The sequence below is a fragment of the Neofelis nebulosa genome, chromosome 14 (genome assembly GCF_028018385.1).
Source record: "Neofelis nebulosa isolate mNeoNeb1 chromosome 14, mNeoNeb1.pri, whole genome shotgun sequence".
Taxonomy (NCBI): domain Eukaryota; kingdom Metazoa; phylum Chordata; class Mammalia; order Carnivora; family Felidae; genus Neofelis; species Neofelis nebulosa.
Genome location: NC_080795.1, coordinates 34,284,011 through 34,306,875, shown reverse-complemented (window position 1 = coordinate 34,306,875; position 22,865 = coordinate 34,284,011). Strand labels below are relative to the sequence as shown.

The 22,865-nt window shown below is 35.7% G+C and overlaps 1 protein-coding gene across 4 annotated transcripts in view; it reads right to left on the bottom strand.

Moving 5' to 3' along the window:
• The window catches only part of CPNE3 (copine 3), a 49,526-nt gene that overhangs the window by 13,238 nt on the left and 13,423 nt on the right, over positions 1–22,865 (bottom strand). For 3 of the 4 annotated variants that reach the window (XM_058698484.1, XM_058698485.1, XM_058698486.1), the window contains exons 2-11: positions 21,844–21,983; positions 21,384–21,563; positions 19,324–19,398; positions 18,185–18,256; positions 12,160–12,243; positions 9,468–9,557; positions 4,497–4,595; positions 2,525–2,611; positions 1,697–1,756; positions 1,078–1,211 (exon numbers count right to left, since the gene is read on the bottom strand). In XM_058698484.1, the coding sequence (XP_058554467.1) occupies positions 1,078–1,211; positions 1,697–1,756; positions 2,525–2,611; positions 4,497–4,595; positions 9,468–9,557; positions 12,160–12,243; positions 18,185–18,256; positions 19,324–19,398; positions 21,384–21,563; positions 21,844–21,975 (1,013 nt within the window). In that variant the 5' untranslated portion in view covers positions 21,976–21,983. The remainder of the gene's footprint in view (positions 1–1,077; positions 1,212–1,696; positions 1,757–2,524; positions 2,612–4,496; positions 4,596–9,467; positions 9,558–12,159; positions 12,244–18,184; positions 18,257–19,323; positions 19,399–21,383; positions 21,564–21,843; positions 21,984–22,865) is intronic. The other variant, XM_058698487.1, reaches the window with a different exon arrangement.

Below are 22,865 nucleotides of genomic sequence, written 5' to 3'. Positions count from 1 at the left end.
TTAGCTGTGATCTTGTGGTTCGTGAGTTCAAGCCTCACATGAGGTGCCATGCTGACAGTGCTGAGGGGCTCCATGCTGAAAGTGTGGAGCCTGCTTGGGATTCTCTCTCTCCCCCTCTCTCTCTGTCCCTTCCCCATTTGTGCTCTCTCTCTCTCAAAATAAATAAAAACTTAAAAAATTTTTTTTAATTATTTCTAACTATTTTCAGTTGAAATACTTTCATACTCTTTTATCAAATATGTCCATGGTTATATTTCCATTTTGGATTATATAACAAAGTATTCTATAAAATAATTTTTTATTACATTTAATGAGTTTTGACTTAAATCATACTAGGTTGATATTGGAATTGCCACCTTTGCTTTAGATTAGTTTTCATTTGCCTGAAAAGATTACCTCTTTAAATGTTGTAACAGATTAAGAAAAAGCTCCATCAATTTGTGTAAGGGCTTTTATCATAAGATAATAGGCAAAGGCAAGTGAAAATTTATACTGTGCTCTAAGAGATCCAGAACAAAAATGTATTAATGTAGATTGCTTTCTATTGTTTGGTAAACCTTTAAGAGGACCTATTTAATCTCTTAAAAATCTATATATTGAGAATCTATTCAAAATATTTTATAACAGTTAAGTCAAGTTATCTCTTGGCACTTGTTCAAGGTTGCCATAAAGAAAATAATTTGACAGCCACTGGCAAGAAACAGACATGTTAGTAAATAGTGTCTGTGAATGTTTACAGAATGTGTCATCTGAACTTCAATCATGCAGGTAACTTATCCCTAATGAGTAAACCCCAAGGAAACCAGATCAAAGAAACAAGCTTGTGGGCTCTTTATAACTGATCACAGCCAGAGATTAGAGGTCAAAAGTAAACACTAAGACTGTCACCAAGAGAAAACTAGAAAAGAGAACAGGAAAGAAATTTTAGGGATAAAGCTACCCCTACCATGCCCCTTCCCCTCCCCCCTGTCAACCCCAGCAGTCTTATCACCAATAACTATATCCAAGTACTAGCAGATGAAACAGAAACTGCCCCTTCTGGGGAGTTATAAAAACAAATATTTTAGTCGTACTCACGCATCATAATCTTGAATGACCAGTCCCACAGACCAGATAGCAGTCAAATACTCATTAACACCATTGGGGCTGATGTAATGAAGGGAATCAGGAGACCTTGGGTCGCCATTCGAGCCAGTGAAGTCCACTCCCACCTGCCAAATAACAATTGCAGCCCTTAATAAGGAAAAGCCTACACTCGATGTCTAGGAGATGAAACAAATATTCATCCCAGAGCCTGCTGCTACCATTTTCTAACAAATGCCTGGGCCTACCAGTTTTTCCACAGACAAACAATTAAAGCTTCAGCATGAAACAATCTGTTATTCCTATTTTTTCTAGATGCCTCAAATCCATGACTTTAGATGTAGGGCTTATTTTTGTATGCTGTTTGACTAATGCTTCTATAATTTTAAATTGCTATAGGACATATTTGCTTTCCATCAGAAGAAACAGATCTGATCAACAAAGTTGAAAGCTTGTGGATGAGCTTATTAGACAACCTGTCTGAGGAGATCATACTAAACAGCTTGTATAAATTTCATCACTAAGTCAGTTTTACAGGGAAGGATAGAACACTGCAAAATGGTAGGAAAAAGTAATATGTTACACGACTTTTGAAAAAGTCAGTGTTACTTACAGTAAAATTCAGCTGACATCCTCCCATGATATAGTCAAGGAATGTGCATTCCACTGTAATCTAAAAACAGATAGCACTGTTAAAATTAAAACTCTTTTACTATACAAGAGCTACAAAGAGCTCTCTGGCATACGTTTTTAACAGTTTAGAAACTGAACAAAACATGATATAAGCATGTGGAAACCACCCCAGCATTTGAGTTTAAGGTACCGCTGCCCCTACTTGTCATGAATTTGTATGATTTTAATTTGAGATAATTAAAGCAATGTTAAGATTAGAATATTAATGGCCAAAGATGAAATCACTTTAGGTTTTAAGAAACTGGCAATGAATCTAATATGTTGAGAGCTTTAATAAGCATAATAATTGAATTTTTTTTAATAAAAAACAAAACCAGAAAAACCTCATTTGTTTGTTGTAAGAAATCTCTTGAATTTTCCCCTCTGTTTACAATATCTCAACTCGAAATTATGACCAGGATAGATGCACTGGGTCAGGTCATTTCTGCTAATGCTCTGAGAAAATACCATGATGCTTCATATTTCTTACAATAAGGAAAAGACTTTAATAATCTTTTCTTTTGCTAAAAAGTTGTCAAACCTTGGAACCAAATTTACTTGAAAGATTTCTTTACTATTTCCTACTCTCTTCTTTTCCTTAAGGGTATCCAGATGCTCATGTGATTTTCAATTGCCCAAAATTCAACTCACATTTCTTAAGAAAAAACTTTAATATTCTTTGTCTGTTTGCTTAATATATACCATATTGAAAAAAGAACTTGAAATGGGATCTCATTACACTTACTATAAATGGTCAATATCAACTAACCTCACAATGTTTCACACTGATAACACCTGAATTCTTGTAGCTTTTCTTCTTTTGCCTCTTTTTTTCATTTATGCATTCAAATTCCACCTATAGGAAGAAAAGACAAAATGTTAATTCTTTCTAGCAATACTAAAAATGCCAATGTGGGCCGTCTGGGTAGCTCAGTTGGTTAAGCATTCGACTCTTGATTTCGGCTCAGGTCATAATCTCACAGTGCTTGAGTTCAAGCCCCACATCGGGCTCTGTGCTGACAGTACAAAGCCTGTTTGGGATTCTCTGTCTCCCTCTCTCTCTGCAAAGTGTCTACCAAGTGGCAGGCACTATTCCAGGCACTGAAAACAGAGATTATAAGATATAGCCTTGCCTTTGAAGAATAAGAGTAGGTAAACCTTGCCATGGCAGCAACATTAAAAGCCTCATTCTGTCATGGAGGAGGGAAGGATCAAGATAGTTGGATTTAGGAAAACTCTACATGATCCATAAAGCATTACGGAGTTGTTTGTTCATTCAATATCTTCTAAAAGTAGTTCATTTACTGATTCTGAAGGATAGTGACAACAATCCAGATCACTCTTCATATTTAGTTCTTTTAGGTAGCTTGCTTTTTTGAATTGTTCAGATTTTTAGCATTTGCCATTAGTTCTGCTTTAAAAAAAATTCTTTAGGATATTTACAGCTGAATTTTGCTGTTTTAATTGAACTACTAGGTATGATTTTTTAAAGTTTATTTACGTATTTTGAGAGAGAGAGCATAAGAGCATGCGAGTGAGGGGGAGGGACAGAGAGAGAGAACCCCTAGCAGGCTCCGTGCTTGGGGCTCAATCTCATGAACCATGAGATCATGACCTGAGCTGAAATCAAGAGTTGTATGCCTAACTGACTGAGCAACCCAGATGCCCCTAAACCATTAGGAATGATTTTAAAAGCCTTTCATACTTCACACAAACATTTTTGTATAGTCTACTTCTAGTACCTGGCCTTTGTGACCAGGGAGTAGGGACAGGGCTATAGATCTCTATGTGACCTACTAAAAATTCTAGTCTCATTATGTTTGTTTAAAACTCATTTCTCCCCATTACTTAAACCAAATGGCTCATAAGTGTTATTTATTTATTTTGTAGTTACGTTTTGATCTAAAACTACCAGTATCTTTTAGATCACCTCACTTACATGACTAGGTAAAAAAGACCTCATCTAACCATAACCTCTTATGTTTTCAAAATCAAAGGCTATATGCATGAACATTATGCAGGTAATAATTCATATTATTCTATTTTAAGTAAGCTATAAAGAAAATTAATAGCTTATCTCATTCAAACTAGAAAGGAAATAAGATGGGAGCAATTGATAAATTTTACTTATAAAATGCTCTGGAATAATTTTTAGGCACCTCGGCTTTAGAGACAGGAAAGTTTCAGAAGCACTTTTAGCAATATGTTGAGATGCTAAATAATAAACTGAATGTAGTTAAAGCACATTAATGATCTTGACAAAATTAGTGCCATTAGATGGAGGCTTAATATTACATAATTTGAAATACCATAATTATCCTTTTATCCTTCCCTTCAGTGAAGAAAAGTCGGAGAGAAGAATGAGAGGCATATTGTAAAAGCGGGTCCAAAAGGAATATAAATGTACACAGATCAAGTCCAGGTATTTATCTAGTGTTGTAGAACTTAATTATTATGACCAATGAAATACCAAATGCTTTAAAACTAGGGTTTTCCAGTCAAACCACATATGTTGTCTGAAGCCAAAGGAAACCAAACCTCTAAATACAAATGTAAACTTATACTCCAAGATGAATTTTGGATCATCCAATTACTACACAAATAAAATCCACAGATTTCATAGCATTTTATAATACAGAGTAAAACCATGGCAAACTGTTTGCTATACCAAGGGGGAAAAATGAAATAATAAATACATGGCCAACCATAAAGTACATTCAAATGACAAAGATATAACTTACAGGTGAGTTTCTGGAGGCTTCTTTCAGTTTTGTCATGGTGGTTTGAAATGTTCCAATGAGATCATGTGACCCATCATTATCATAATCATAGCACTCTACCTGGAATTAAGTATAATAAGAATATATAAAAATCAACAAAATTTTGTTTAAAAGGATTGGCTGCAATAATTGAGACTTACCAGGAAGTGCCCTTTTAATTAAAATAAGTGAAAATGTTTATTATGCAGCTCTACTTAGAGAAGTAGGAAGTAACTTCCTGGAGGAGTAATACTGAAACACTTCAAACCCCAGCTATCCTTGGAATGGGGCTCTAGGATAGATCATAGGCAGACAAAAAGTACAAATATTGTTTAAATTCCATATTAAGCAGTTCCCAGTTCACCATCATGCTCTTTATAAGAGCTGATAAAATCAAAATGAAATTACGTCTTCTTTCTCATCCACTTCTTTACTTTGTTATCACTATACAATGACTAAAAGCCATCATCTGCAGGAAGAAAGGAAGTCAGATCCTAGACAGCTAAAAATTGTATAATTAAATCCTAGATGATTTAGAAATATGGAATATGTATTTCATCAGCTGCAATCTGGTAAGGCTAGGTTTGTATTCAGAGTTAGATATGATGAAGTCATATCTGCATCCTTCTGAGAATCACAAGTCTTACAATAAAAAAGAAAATTCAAGGGAAGAGTACTTGATCCATTGAGGAACTATCTATTCTAGGTCATATTGGCTCTATTTCCATGTAAGACAGGGTGAATTCTAGTCTTACCTATGCCTCTGGTCAAATGTTTGCTCTTTCTTACAGCAGGCAGAAGAGAGCTGAGAGTATATTTGTTTATATTTTTGTTTTTGTTTTTATTTTTAAGTAGGCTCCACCCCCAGCACGGAGCCCGATGTGGGGCTTGAACCCACAATGCTGAGATTAAGACCTGAGCTGAGATCAAGCGTCCGATGCTCAACTGAATGAGCCACCGAGGCACCCCAAGAGCTGCATGTAATTTTGTGCCAAGTTGACAGAGTAACCAGAGGGTAAATATTCACAAGAATACCTGATTATTCATTGTAATGAAAAAATTAATGTGGTGTGAACTGTTAGCAAGGAGAGGTGTCCATTGTGATCACTGGATAACTAACATTTTTAGAGTGCTTTATAATTTCAGAACAGAGTATCTCATTTCTGCAAACATTTTTACGTGCACTGCACACATTCTCTACTCAGGCTTGTGAAGTAGGCAAAGGAATTAAATAGTCATAGAAGATGATATGTTTTATTTGGTAACCAATATAGGTAAAGCTATGCTGAGGGCACTTTTGAATTCTTCAAGAGCCTATGATTTAAAATAAAAGCCTATAAGAAGTGATTTGCCAAGAAACCATCCTTTACAAAGTTATATTAATTGCCAAGCTAAAATGCTGAGGGATTCTATATGTTCAGCAAGCAAAATGATTTACCTTCTTCTCAGTTCTATGAGAAGTGAACTAAGTGCCTATAACAAGGAGTCTTTCATTCCTTACTAATATTTTCATTAGTATTCAGGAAGACTAAAAACCAATCAATAAAAACAAGGCCCAGAATTGCAATTTTGAGTAACAGTAAAGGATTTTTATTTTTAGAAACACTTTGGTCATGTACCAATTATGACAGTTTGATTCTTGCCTTATGTATCTGGTATTTAATTTTCAAACCAAAGCCCTTTATCTGACTCTTCAAAGTATCAGGAGAAAAGAAAATTAATGATCTTACTATTTTTTGTCTAGAGAAATAAAATTAAGATAAAGCCAAAACACTCTTAATATTTTCATGCATTTTTAATGCATTTCTTTAAATTATGGAAAATAGATCTGGACCTTTTTTTTTTTTTTTTTTTTTTAAATTTTTTTTTTCAACGTTTATTTATTTTTGGGACAGAGAGAGACAGAGCATGAACGGGGGAGGGACAGAGAGAGAGGGAGACACAGAATCTGAAACAGGCTCCAGGCTCTGAGCCATCAGCCCAGAGCCTGACGCGGGGCTCGAACTCACGGACCGTGAGATCGTGACCTGGCTGAAGTCGGACGCTTAACCGACTGCGCCACCCAGGCGCCCCTGGACCTTTTTTTTTTTTAGGCAAGCTCTATACCCAATGTGGGGCTTGAACTTACCACCCCATGATCAAGAGTAGCATGCTCTATGGACTGAGCCAGCCAGGTGCCCCCAAATTTTGCATTTTAGATTTGCATTCAGCAAACTCCAATTTATATATAAGATCAAACTTTGATAAGGCCAATTTTATTTTTAAGAAGCTTATGAACACCTAAAACTCTTCATATGTTTAGACTGCCTGAGACTTCAGGGAATGTTAAAATATTTTTAAACTGTAATTTCTGATAGCACACTATAATAAATATACAGGAAAACCTCACTGTTGCCCCACTGAAGACAAATGTTTGGCGCTAAAGAAAGATGTAACATTTATAATACTGGCATATGGTCAGATATAGTTTGAGGTAAACGATATAATAATTTGTGCCATTTAATTTCTCTTCTCAAAAATACAAAAACTAGTACTATTGGCTGTTTTAAACAACAGTATCAGCAGTGCTTATGAAATTGAAATATATGCATATATACATATGCACATATGTATATATGTAAAAGAATGTACACACCACACAATACTACATTCACTAAGGCATTCCCATTTTAGGCAAGGTGGTAGCATGCATGGTTATTTCTTTTATTCATTGATATTATGAAAATAATAATACATGCTGGAGTGATAACACTGGCACGTTCACACAGCAAATTACTAATTATTCTGACTCTATTCTGTGCTCTAATGCTCTTTGCTACACCTCTAAACAGTTTCCAAACACCACAAGAATCACAGATGTATGACTTTGTGATATTGCAAAGAAATAGAGAACTAAAGAAAGACAGTCATGATATGGCAAACCAAATTGTGTACAGTTAAAACAAACTGAGAAACTTTTAAGAACGGAAGACATTCATCAGAGAAAGCTCATAAAATCAGTTTACTTACTATAATAAAATAGCCCTGTAAGCATGCCACTGTGTGCAAAAGAAAGTTTAAAAAACATTGTTTCATTGTTAACATATTATTATAAGCAACCGGTTATGTTTTAGGCATTTTTCCCCCAGCCTTTCCTGTTTCTCAGAGCTAATAAAGTATCAACTTACTATTTTTTTTAATCTTTATTTATTTTTGAGAGAGAGAGAGACTATAAGCAGGGGAGGGGCAGAGTGAGAAAGGGAGATACAGAATCCGAGGCAGGCTCCAGGCTCTGAGCTGTCAGCACAAATCCAGATGCGGGGCTCGAACTCATGGACCACAAGATCATGACCTGAGCTGAAGTTGGACACTCAATCGACTAAGCCACTCAGGTGGGTGCCCCTCAACTTACTATTTTTAATGTGAAATGCAAAAGTTTAATATGACAATAGAAAGTAATTTTTAAAACTACTGTTCTATTTATTTGTTACCTAAATTTCCACTGCTGTTTGAAATACAACATAAATCATACTTATATTGATTTTCAATGTTTATTTATTTATTTTGAATGTGAGGGGCACAGAGAGAGGAAAAGAGAGAATCCCAAGCAGGCTCTACCCTATCAGCACAGAGTCCAATGTGGGGAACTCACGATCCGTGAGATCATGACCTGAGGTGAAATAAAGAGTCGGCGCTTAACCAACTGAGCCACCCAAGCGCCTCTATATTGATTTCTGAAGTTCTCTGTCAACTGAGGACAAATTTTTACAGAGCTAAGGAATGAAACTGTTTTCAATGTAACAGTATCTATTCTATGTATAATGGTTTATAAAACTTCTACTTTCATTAATTTAATCCTTCCTTTCTTTTGTAACATAGACATTATTTTCTCTATTATATAAATGAAGAAGTCAGATGACCTCCCCAAGATCCCTTATCTGGTTGAAAGCCTAAGTCAAGACTTGAACTATAGCCTGACACAAAATCCAGTGTTCCATGCCATCACCTTTCCTGTTTTTACCATATTCATTACCAAAGGAAAAATAAAACAAAAACACCCACTTCAGTTTGCTGACTCTAAACACAAGAGACTTCTATCTGGAATCTTATGTAAAGAGACTCTAGGGGTACCTCATTTGCTCAGTAGGTTAAGTGTCCAACTTTGGCTCAGGTCATGATCTCACGGTTTGTGAGTTTGAGTCCTGCGTCAGGCTCTGTGCTGACAGCTCAGAGCCTGGAGCCTGCTTTGGATTCTGTGTCTCCCTCTCTCTCTGCCCCTCCTCTACCCCCTCACAGTCAGTCTCTGTCTCTCAAAAATAAATAAAACATTAAAAAAAGAAGAGACTCTAGTAAAATATGTCTTAAAAATAATAAATATTTTCTGTTAAATAGCTATAAATTAAACCATTAAAGAAAAATTCTTAGTCACCTGCTGCTACTCCCTGTACCCACCCTGCTCTCCTAACACTTTATACTAAAGCTATCTAAAAGTTTTCAATGAATAATATCTTGCTCTGAAAATAAGCGATGGAAAATGCCACCACTATTCTCTTTTGCTGCTCCTCTCTGCTATAGGGGGAAGCTTTGGGTTTTTAGTTAAAGTAACATCTGCTTTTATCCACAAGGGCCATACCAAAGTCAAAGATTGCAGTTAAAGGTTTCTATTTGCAGAGCAAATGAATCTTATTAAAAGGAAAGATTTAAATTGGACATTCTATTTTTTAAAATGAAGAGTAAAATAAAAATCACAATGTTTGAATTAAGCATTAGGTCAACGTATCAGTCAAACATATCTACTCCTTTGAACTATTTACTTACCAGAGACATTTCTATTTTAGTATTCCTAAATAAAAATACAATTCAATCCTTACAGGTATCTATTATATCATTAACTTTTATTAAATACTATCTAATCTATTAGTTTTATGAAAGACGTATGTGTGTATAAATAACATCCACATAAATTCAAATTACCTTGATAGTTTTGTCCATATCTCCATAGCACAGGGAGTTAAGAGAGATTTTAAAAGGCCTCCAAACAGGATTCAAGTTATTTTTAATAACCTGTAAAGATTCCAAGACTAGTTAGAAAAATATTCAGTTCATTAACATTTTCCCTTCCTTTTCCTAGATTCTTGCTATACTCTCACAATCATCCTTCACCTCTTCACCCAGTCAACTTTTTCAATGAGAAACTTAGGTAGGACAATATTATACAATTGTTATAAGAAAAATGTGACAGATACATTCTGAGAAAAGAAAAAACTACTTGGAAAATTTATTTTACCCATCACAAGGTACATTTAGAAACTACTGATTGTTGATTCTGTTGGAAACCAGGGTTTTCATTGCAGGACACAGAAGATTCAAATTTGGAATAAAAAAAGGATGAGAAAGAATCTGGGTTGGACTTGAACTGAAAAAATAGTCTAAATTGATGATTTAAAATTGTTATAAATATACATACACATAATAAACAGATATACACAAATACACATTTCCTAGCTCTGTCCATTGAAAAGACCTAAATGCAATGACATCTGGGTAGCAATGAGTACATCTAGCACTACTCTCTTAAGGGTTGATAGGGGGTGGGAGGGAGGGGAGGGTGGGTGATGGGTATTGAGGAGGGCACCTTTTGGGATGAGCACTGGGTGTTGTATGGAAACCAATTTGACAATAAATTTCATATATTGAAAAAAAAATAATTTATTTATTTTTAATTTACATCCAAGTTAGTATATGGTGCAACAATGATTTCAGGAGTAGATTCCTTAATAGCACTACTGTCTTAAAGGAACTGGGTTCCTCCAGAGAAATGGCTCATTCTGGACCTGGGATAGGGTGAGCACAAGGTGACCTGAGAATATACTTTAATATAAAGTAAGAGAATGAAGGGTGCCTGGCTGGCTCAGTCTGAAGAGCATATGACTCCTGATCTGGGGGTAATGAGTTTGAGCCCCACATTGGTGTAGACACTACTAAAAAGTAAATAAATAAATAAATAAATAAATAAACTTAAAAAAAACATAAATATGGGGCACCTGGGTGGCTCAGTTGGTTAAGCATCCAACTTTGGCTTAGGTCATGATCTCGTGGTTCTTGAGTTCAAGCCCCGCTCAGGCTGTGCTGACAAGACAGAGTCACCTGCTTCAGATTCTATGTGTCCCTCGCTCTCTGCCCCTCCCCTGTTCATTCTCTCTCTCTTTCTCTCTCTCTCTCTCTCAAAAATAAACATTAAAAAATTTTTAAAAATTAAAAACAGTAAACATAAATAAATAAATAAATAAATAAATAAATAAATAAATAAATAAAGTAATGCTTAAAGACTAATGGGGTCATGTTAAAAGAACCCAGGAGCCTTTTGACATCACTCTCCCTGGTCAAACTTGGATTAATTTGAACTGCAAAAATAATGACCATAATGATTTGTGACACAAATACGCTGCTATAAAAGTCATGAGTCTATGATGATACTAAAAATAAAAAAAGGATGTGGGAGAGGAGAGATGAAAGAAGAGTATCTGCTATTATATGTAAAGGGATAAAAGATTTAGGAAAAAAATCACTATTTTATAACCCCTAATATAAAAATTGATTCAGGATGGATCATCACTGGACAGGTGATATGCTAAAGAACAATTTATTCATTCAGTCTCAAAGTATCACACCATAGATCACTTATTAATTACAAAGTTTAAAAAATGGGACTTTATCATAGTAAGATCTGGTGGTCACCAGCTTAACCAAGTAGAACAAGGTTGGCAACATCAATACTGGACAACCTGATACTATGGGTCCCTTGATGATGCAAAGCAAGATGCACACATAATGTTCTTGATGGAAATGTTTGATTTGGATACAATCGTAAGGAAACAAAAGACTCAGAATGTTGGACATACTAGCCTTGATTATTCAGGAGATTCAATGGCATGAAGAAAGATATAAGGCAGATAGGGAGAAGAATCATATATACTGGGAACATAAGAACCCAATGCAAAATGTGAACCTTGAATTGATCCTGGACAAAACTATACACACACACACACACACACACATTTGTGTGTGTGTGTGTGTGTGTATGTGTGTGTGTGTGTGTGATGTGTGAGACAACTGGGGAAATCTGAAGTTAAAGGATATACTGGGTGATGTTATAAATCCATATTAATTCTCTCAAGTGTAGTTGTGTAGGAGAATGCCCTTGTTCTTGAGAAATACCTGTTGTAGTATTAAGGTGAAGGGAATTGATATCTGAAGCCTACATTAGGACAGCTTTGCAAATGGGAACTATTTGTGTGCATGGGTGCATGCGTGTGTGTGTGTGTGTGTGTGTGTGTGTGTGTGTGTAAGTGAGAGAGAAAGAACACACATACAGATATGACCAGTTGGTAAGTCTAGGTGAAGGATACACAGGTATACATTTTAGTGCTTTTTACAGGGTCTTAAATATTTCAAAATAAAAATTTTGCTAATAATTCAGCATAGTAGCACTTCCTCATGAAAAGAAGAAAAAAAATGAAAAAAATGAGTATGTTGATCTTGCATCTCTGTCTATATATGTCTGAACTCAGATTGATATTTTTATAAATATAAAATTTTTTAAAATTTAGATTACTAGAATTCCAACAGAAACCTCAACTCTACTTTTTCAAATTCAGATACTCACCTCTGTTCGATGAACCATTAGCCAGTTTCCATCAGATGTCTGCTTGTGGAATTCCAGGTATGGATCTGACTTTCCAAATAGATCCTACATTAAAAAAAAGAAATCAATTATTCTCCTTTGAAACCATGTAAAACCATACTTTATACATGTTACGTGTTAGCAATATCAAAAGTCTAACTCCATAGTACAGATACATACAGCACAGTACAGTAGTAAATACAAATCCCATCACCTTACTCATGAACTTATAAACTTGCTGATGTCTATAAGGGGAACTATTAAGGCATTTGTGATAAATGCTCATAATCCTATGTATCACAACTTCACTTCTCAAAAAACATGAGAACATTGCTATAAAATATAATGAACAGGACCCATAATCAATAAAATATGTTTTGGGCTTCTTTTCATTATTAACAGTATTCATTTGCATAGCACTGAATAGTTTGATATAAATGCCATCCCAAACATTAGTCATACTATATGAAGGGCAGAGCAGTTATCAGCAATAAAATGGATTCAGAGAGGTTAAATAACTTTGCCAAGATCACACATCTAATTTAATTGATGGATCTGAGTCTTGACTTTATATCTTATCCTTCTATGTCCAACACTCTTTCCCAATTCCACACATTTCTTTACTTACATAAGGGAGTAGAGGTAATATGTAGAGTGCATAATAGAATTATTTCAAGGGTACAAAATACATCTTCTTTTTCCTCTGTAATTCACCACAGCACCTGCATAATGCTGAAGCACACTGAGTGTTCAAAATACCTTATCGCTATCCTCAACATAAACACACACACCAACACACACACACACACACACACACACAGATAAAAAATCTGGAAGAATGACCAAATCACTCACAGAGGTCAAACTTAAGCAGAGATTATAAATGATTTTGTTTTTCTCATTTTTGTTTGTTTTCATTTTGAAATTTCCATACTCCTTAGAATATATTACTTATTATTTGTCAAAATGAAAAGACACCTGTTACATCAGGATCTCTTTACTTTTTAAAATTTTTTTAATGTTTATTTTTGAGAGAGAGAGAGAGAGAGAGAGAGAGAGAGAGAGAGAGAGACAGCATGAGTGGGGGAGGGGCAGAGAGAGAGGGAGATGGAGAATCTGAAGCAGGCTCCAGGCTCTGAGCTGTCAGCACAGAGCCCGATGCTGGGCTTGAACTCACAAACAGTGAGATCATGACTGAGCCAAAGCTGGACACCTAATCGACTGAGCCACCCAGGAGCCCCAAAAAGACACCTTTAACTCCACAGTAATATATGCAGTTAATGTCCTTGAACTGAGCATTTTCTTGAGTCCTAATTAACCTCAGTATTAAATTAAGAACTAAGATAATGTTACTTCCCTCCTCAGCAGTTCAATGTCAAGCAAGTACATATTTGGTACAGTCAAAAATATAAACACAAGGTGCCTGGCCTGGCTTAGTCTAAAGAACATGTGACTCTTGACCTTGGGTCATGAGTTTGAGCCCCATGTTGAGTGAGAATACTTAAATAAATAAACTTTTAATATATATATGGGTATATAAACACAAAGGCTATGCAGAACTTTTAAATTTAACCCTTATCACTAAGAAGAGTCTTAAGAATCAGGGCGACTATGTGGCTCAGTCATTTAAGCATCCAACTCTTGGTTTTCGCTCAGGTCATGATCTCAAGGTTCGTGGGATGGAGCCCTGCATCGGGGTCTGTGCTGACAGCATGGAACCTGCTTGGGATGCTCTCTCTCTCCCCCTCCCCTGCTTGCCCATATGCGCATACTCTCCCTCTCTCAAAATAAATAAATAAACTCTAAAAAAGAATCAGTGTAATAAGTCTCTCTGTGAACCATTTTATAATAGCACTTTAGAAAAGTTAACTTTCTAAAAACACATTAATGTACCCTGTCTGGCCTATCTTAGAAATAAACCTATGAGAAGGGCAGAATCATTATCATTCTGAAGGTTAGACAACAAATGTTGTTTGAAAGTTCATGAAGTTGTCAGTAGTAGAATTAAAATAAGAACTATAAGTTCCTGACTCAGACCTCCATAACATGTTAAGTGATGAAAGCAAGGTGGAGGAAGTGTGTATATGTACATAATATATATATATATATACACACACACACATATATACACACACATATACACACACACATATATATGTATGAAGGTATATATGTATGTATGTTACAGTTACCAAGGCCTGGGGGTAGGGAATATAAATACAAATACATACATACATACACACATACATACCTATCTATATGGACATATCAATATACACACATATACATATGTGTATACACAGAGACACATAAATTACATAAACATACACACACACAAAAATCTTAGATTTTTTATAAAATTAAACAATTAAACCATAGAACAAATTTAAAAAAATTACTACCTACCAAGACGAAAAAAGAAAAAAGAGTGGATGGGGAAAGATGCTAAATTTCTTGAATATATCTAATAATATAGATTTGGCTTTGGAACCATATAAATCTTTTACATAATTATAAAAGAAAGTTAAATTTTTAAAAATTGAAAATAATCCCTAAATTTCAAAAGCAAAATTCAATTATGTGTCATTGTGATAGAATAATAACTAAAAGATTACTTTTTTTTTTAATTTTATTTTTTAATATATGAAATTTACTGTCAAAATGGTTTATATACAACACCCAGTGCTCATCCCAAAAGGTGCCCTCCTCAATACCCGTCACCCACCCTGCCCTCCCTCCCACCCCCCATCAAACCTCAGTTTGTTCTCAGTTTTTAACAGTCTCTTATGCTTTGGCTCTCTCCCACTCTAACCTCTTTTTTTTTTTTTTCCTTCCCCTCCCCCATGGGTTCCTGTTAAGTTTCTCAGGATCCACATAAGAGTGAAACCATATGGTATCTGTCTTTCTCTGTATGGCTTATTTCACTTAGCATCACACTCTCCAGTTCCATCCACGTTGCTACAAAAGGCCATATTTCATTCTTTCTCATTGCCACGTACTATTCCATTGTGTATATAAACCACAATTTCTTTATCCATTCATCAATTGATGGACATTTAGGCTCTTTCCATAATTTGGCTATTGTTGAGAGTGCTGCTATAAACATTGGGGTACAAGTGCCCCTATGCATCAGTACTCCTGTATCCCTTGGATAAATTCCTAGCAGTGCTATTGCTGGGTCATAGGGTAGGTCTATTTTTAATTTTATGAGGAACCTCCACACTGCTTTCCAGAGCGGCTGCACCAATTTGCATTCCCACCAACAGTGCAAGAGGGTTCCTGTTTCTCCACATCCTCTCCAGCATCTATAGTCTCCTGATTTCTTCATTTTGGCCACTCTGACTGGCGTGAGGTGGTATCTGAGTGTGGTTTTGATTTGTATTTCCCTGATAAGGAGCGACGTTGAACATCTTTTCATGTGCCTGTTGGCCATCCTGATGTCTTCTTTAGAGAAGTGTCTATTCATGTTTTCTGCCCATTTCTTCACTGGGTTATTTGTTTTTCGGGTGTGGAGTTTGATGAGCTTAAAAGATTTCTTTAAACCAAAAGAATTTGAATATACAACCCATGTAGAATATATAACCCTAAAAACAAAAACAACTTCAAAGAGGGGTGCCTGGCTGGCTCAGTTAGTAGAGCATGCAGTTCTTGATCTCAGGGTCATGAGTTCAAGCTTCACATTGGGTATAGAGATTATATATGTCAATCGATTAATCAATCAATAAAATTTTAAAAAAGAATTTCAAGGGGCGCCTGGGTGGCTCGGTTGGTTAAGCGTCCGACTTTGGCTCAGGTCGTGATCTCATGGTTCGTGGGTTCAAGCCCCGCATCAGGATCTGTGCTAATATCTCAGAGCCTGGAGCCTGCTCCTCCTCCACTCATGTTCTGTGTGTGTGTGTGTGTGTGTGTGTGTGTGTGTGTGTGTCTCTCTCTCAAAAATAAATAAACATTAAAAAAAATTTTTTTAAAGAATTTCAAAGAAAGCTCAAACTGTTTCCAGTAAAAATATTGTTAAAGATAATGTGGATAATTTTATTCTGAAACTATTAGATATTATAAAAGGCACAACAGAGAAACAGTTATGTTAACATCCTTACGAAATGAGATTTTCAGCGTAAGAGACAGGAGGTGTAAATATAGAATTAAAGAAGTAAAACCCTGTAATTCTGTATCTGAACTGGAAATAGCTGTATAAATTTATGATTTAGTTTTTCTTTTAAAAACAAAAACAAAACCAAAACAGTCTTTCCTCTGTCTACTAAAAAGCCTTAGAAACAATAAGTGGCAATAATCAACAATAAGCACCCCTAGCACCAGACTGGTCTCTAAACAACAATTTCCACTAAAACATAATAAGGCTTCTTTTAATCTGCCAGTCTGGGGAAGAAATTAGATAAAATAATCCTGGAACATCTTGTCATGCCACAGAACAAGGAAGCTATCCAAAGATTCCTGGAGATATGCCAATTGACTTCAGGAACAAATTTAAAGAGATTCCCAAAGGCCAAAGTTAAGATAATTTAAGCATCAATAAAAGTTCACTGATAAAGAGCTCATATAATACTAAAAATAAAAACAAACAAATCCTCATTGTCACATTTAGAGGATGATAGGGAACCAACTTATTCTGAGAAATTGTATATATTGGGGGGAAAAAATCAAACATTTTAATTTGCTTCCTGTACAATAATAACTCAGAATAAATAAATACCCAATGTGGGTAAGAATACTTCTCTTTATGGAACTATCCTCATTAATAAATGAAGAAGCAATGATAGAGTGAGAATCTCACTATTTAAAGGACTCTTAATAAAATAATATATCTAGGTAGCACAGTTATCATCAATGTTCACTAACATCCCAAAAAGACAGAACTCAACAATGTGAGCCTCCTGATGTAATGCCACCACCTATGAAACTGCCATAACAAAATACCATCAAAATATTATCAGATCATTCCTCTAGATTCAATCACCAGCTAATATAAATCAGGAAATAAAGGTGGAGAGATAAACATGTTAAATGATACCACAAGTATTTAATCAGCTATATGCAGAATGTTAAAACATCTATAGGACAAAGGAGTCAGTTTCTTTATTGAATAAATTGCATGATGGATGGATGGATGGATGGATGGATGGATGGATGGATGGGATGAAGGGAGAAAATGAGGGGGAATAATGGAAAGAGGGAGGAAGGAAATAAAAGAAAGGGGGAATTTATGGATTAAAAAAGACTTAAAACATACCAACCAATTATAATGTTAAAAGAGTCTTTGGAGATACACCAGAATATTTACAGATGAAATGATATGATGTCTGGGAGGAGAGAAGGTAGATAGGGGTGGAGATAAAACAAAATTGGCCCTGAGTTAGAAGTGTTGAAGATGGGTTATGGGGACATGCAGATGTTTTTTAAATGCTGTTCTTTGTATGTTTAATTTTCTCCAAAATAAAAATAGTTCCTGGCTACTAGTCTAAGATGTTTACAAAGTGAATTGTAAGGTAAATGCAAATGATAAAAATTTGATTGGATTATGTAATTAGGTATAAAAATCACTCAAAGAATTATACTCATTCATGCCATAGACTAAGTTGTTGTGTTATTATGTACTGGTACTCCTCCTTCATTTAAAAAAAAAAACAAAAACATTGACTTTTGGAGGCAAAGAGGAAAATCCATAATTAACAGAACATAAAATTTTTCCTTCTTTCCCTAAAGTAATCCAACAACACTCTCTCAAATATCTTTTACAATAACATTAATGCTTTTATTAACTCTTCTTTTAAGATAGACAAACCCTTTGATAACATCTAGAGGAAAGAGGTTAAGGAAAATGGATTCTGCTTAAAAATAGACTGAAAAGCAGAATTTGGAAGTAACTAAATACTAAGTGATGTTCAGATGATGGACTTCATAATGCTAATTGCATTATTATTTTTTTCAAAAAGGAATCAATGTGAGGCAAAACATGATATCCTTGTGGAAATGTGCATCAACTACTCACCTTATTGTCCAGTTTTCTTGCCTCCATTTCAAATAAGACCACTCTGTTATCCTTTATTTCTTCAGCTGAAATCTATAAGTGGATTTCATAAGGTAAGTGAAAGACAATATTTTTTAGGGGTTCTGATAAACTTAGGAAGTACTGATTGATTGTTATTGTGAGTAAATCATACCTAGAGAACACTTTAAATTGAACTTTACACTGAACTATCAGATCAATAATTTTCATCCAATGTAACTGAAAAACTGTTCTACTTAAAAACAAATTCCAGGCTATCATGACCCCAAGGGCAATAAAGCTAACTACTGTAATGCTCTCTGTCCCACAGAAGTCAACACCCCAAAGACACTTAACATTCTTCTGTCTCAGGAAATTTAAACCAGAGCAACAGTTGTGTGGTGAAATGTACTTGACAAGGACAATAACCCTCAAACATGGCCTCTCAGGGAGCCAGCCTTCTATTCTTGGATAAAGTTCAAAACTACTGCTCCAGGCAGTGATAACCTGGACAGGAACTCTGGAAGATAATTATCTTATTCTATTATTTAGAGGTACTTATTTAAAGTGTAGCATTATATAATTTGAAATCTAAAACAGTATAAACCATATACTCATTTGCCTAGGACCAATAATCAGCAATGGAAAAATCTGAGTGGACGGATGGGTTGCAGAGTGCAAGCACAAAAAAGATGGTTAAGAGTTGAGAGGCTCAATGGGCATGGCATGATATAGAACCGTTTGGAATAAAATCCATTATGCAAAGTTTCTGTCCTATTAAGGGAACTATGTTTGCTTGTAGAGGGTCAAACTGGTCCGTTCAGATAAGATTAAGTTGTTTCTCTCTAGCTTGGGAATTTACACTTCCATGGGGGAGAGGCAAGCATCACCAAGGTGCACCTGATTCCATGGGCAACACAAAAGACTCAAAGAAGGAATTCCCACACTGCATTTTTCTCCTTCTTTTTTGACCCAATACATTTCCCATTTTGTGATCATTATAAGGCAAGTGCCAATGAAGGGCAACATTCAAGATCAAATGATAAAAGCACGGCTACAGAGTATTTGTCTGGTATGTATAGTTTCAGCATGTCCTATCATGCTAAATGTTTTCAGGCAAAAGACACATATCTTATTGTTACCGTAATGGTCCCTTTCCCCGCAGGTTTGCCATTTTTAAGCACCAGTGGTCGAGTTAGCCTCTTACTGGACACAATCTGTTAAAATTGGAAAGTGATACAAAGAGCTATTTCACTTCAACATGTAAATTTTTTTAAATTTTTTTTTTCAACGTTTTTTATTTATTTTTGGGACAGAGAGAGACAGAGCATGAATGGGGGAGGGGCAGAGAGAGAGGGAGACACAGAATCGGAAACAGGCTCCAGGCTCCGAGCCATCAGCCCAGAGCCTGACGCGGGGCTCGAACTCACGGACCGCGAGATCGTGACCTGGCTGAAGTCGGACGCTTAACCGACTGCGCCACCCAGGCGCCCCAAACATGTAAATTTTTAAACTGAATGGTTTGAAAAAAGAGTTGAGTATAAAGTAGACTTAAGTCATTACATATGGAAACATTAAGTCAATTCCTTAAAGACTGAGAGATTATAAAACACATCTATTTATTTAAAACCCACTGGAAAAGATTTCCATGGAGCCAATCCTGAGGGAGTTGGAAGTAGTTTGGAGCACAACCTACTACATCTACTACCATGGAAGATACAATCTTCCCAACCACTAGTTTCTTTATCAACTACTTCAAAGTTTAACTGCTTCCCTGTAATGGAAAAAGAGGGCCAGATTCTCTTCACATACACTAATCACTGACCTGAAAACCCTGTAGGTAAGAGGTGGGCCTCAGAACACTCAAAAATGGGATTCAATTTTTCAACTGACACATAACTTTGATATAACCCTCACAAAATATCATTTTGATAAGCAAACCATAAAAGACTCTTAAATACAGGAACAACCTTAGGGTTGAAGGGGTGACGCGCATTAAGGAGGGCTCTTTTCGGGATGAGCACTGGGTGTGATATGTAAGAGATGAATCACTGGGTTCTACTCCTGAAGCCAAGACTACACTGTATGTTAACTAACTTGAATATAAATTTAAAAAAAAAAAGGAAATTAAAACTGAAAAAAAATATATCATTTTGATTAAAACAATATAGTACTCTCAAACAGAGAGGTACTCTCAAACAGAACATCTCTGAAATTCATCACAATTTTAGCTACAATGTGATTTTTTTTTCCAAAAAATAACTACTTTAATTTCTTCTTTGATACTATTCATTAAAGTTTTAGAAAACCAACCAGCTTTTGTCCTTGAGAATAGGAAATACCAAGATCCACAAACAATTCAACACTGAAAAATAAATAAATCTAAGCAATGTATGTCACCCACTGAAAAACAATGGCTGCTCCCTCCTGAGATCTTTCCAGCTGTTTTGCAAATGGTCATGATCTCTCCCTAGAAGTCAAACTCTGAGCTAGGAGCTAAATAGTGAGCCTACAGACATACCTGTACCCTGATAAAATCTGTCATATACTGGAAAGATGGATAATTAAGCAACTATAATACAATGTGGTGGATGTTAAGACAGAAGCAGTAGAGAGTACCAGCTGAGATTAGGGTTGTGCTCCAAACTACTCAAGGTGTTCAGAGGATGCTTACTAGGGGAGGAAGGCTTACACTGATGTACCTAATGTTTAGGAAGAGCAAGCCAGGTAGAGGGATGGTGTTGGGCCATCGGGGATCTAGTGGGACCAGTCACATTAGTTAGAACATCAGAGAAGTTGATGTTACTTTGAAAGCGTTTATGACTTAAACATAAGAACAAAACTGTACTGAAATATGTAAATAGGAAACCTGTAAATAGTACACAAAGCAGCTAGAGCAATGGTATTACTTACTGAAATGCTGAAATGACAAACGAAACATGTCTAAAAAAAAAAGGAAAAGAAACACCCCAACGCAAAAGAATTAATGGGCTCTGCCAAAAACACACAGTTCCTGCCCTTATGAAAAATAAGATTAAATTATATAATGTTCAAACCATATTCATATATATATGAACCAAGGCTTTAAAGTGATTACATGTTTTTCAACTCTAAAAATTAAACTAATGAGCACTTATCAAAAATGCCCAATTCTCTGGTTAAAATTTAGATGCAAGATAGTACAACAGCTAAGTATACTCACTTGTCCAAGGGTACATTCAAATTCTCCTAGGAAGTCATCATCACTCAGCACGACAGTTTTGTTGTCAATGTCATAAATCCCAAATTTCAATTTCTGAACCACTTCAAAGTAGTAATCAATAATAAATGTCTTGGAAAATGTGGGATTCAAGCAATTCTTAATCCTTTCTGTGCGATCAACCTATACTCCCCCCAAGACAAAAAGTTTCTTCAGATCAAAATGCACTCACATTTTAGCATCTTGCTGTCCTACAGGTAACTAGATATAGGCATACTGGATAGGTAAAGGAAGTTTCTATACATAGATGAAAGATTCCGCAATCAAGGACAAACTTGCCTAAAAAAACTGCATTAACAGATTGTTAATTTTAAATTGTTATTATTTTAACAATTCAAATAAGCACTTCACATTATCAAAAGAGCAATTCAGATTGCTTTTCATCTACAGAATTTAACATTACCTCATACCACTGTTGACCACTCGTATTCAAAAATAACACACATAAGGGGTCCGACTTTGACCCTACATCCATATCCAAAAGATTGTCACAGGAAATGCTCAGTTGCACCTTTGTAACGCATTGGGCAGCCATCTCTCGAGCTGTGAGAAAACCAAGGAAATGAGAAAGCCAATGAAATGGTGCCTTTAAGAAGTACGTGCACACTCAATGAAATAGTGGAATTCTTAGGACAAATTGTCAGAATAGGATCACAGAATAAACTTGCTAGAATATGACTGTTAATATATGCTCCTTGCCAATTCAGATGGCTATTAGCTCATCCCAGTGATGTTGCTTTAGTCAGATTCTCTTGCTGGGATGAAACTAATTTACTGTATGACAATAAGATGCAGCTTTTAAGATGGCCAATAAAACATACTAATCTTTTCACTTTATTAAAAGTTTTACCATTCAGAAAAAGTCCAAGCAAGTATAATCTTGATCCTTCAGTTAAACATGGTATTCAGCTGAAACACAAGATAGATTAAACTACAACCTTTATCTTTATTTATTTAGCAAGATACTGAGTGAGGTATTTTATTTTCAAAGAATTTCAGGAGCACCCGGCCGGCGCAGCTGGTAGAACGTGCAACTCTTGATCTCAGGGTTGTGGGTTCAAGCCCCATGCTGGGTGTAGAGATTGCTTAAAAATAAAATCTTTTTGGGGGGCGCCTGGGTGGCTCAGTCAGTTCAGCATCTGACTTCAGCTCAGGTCATGATCTCGCGGTCTGTGAGTTCGAGCCCCATGTCAGGCGCTATGCTGACAGCTCAGAGCCTGGAGCCCACTTCAGATTCTGTCTCTCTCTCTCTCTCTCTCTCTCTCTCTCTCTCTCTGTCCTACCCTGCTCATGCTCTGTCTCTGTCTCAAGGATAAATAAAATAAAATCTTTTTTTAAAAGAAGAATTCTATCTAAAAGTCAAACCTGGAGAATAAAAGACCCCAAGTACCCCCTCCACTCCCTATCCCATCCCCATACATTTTA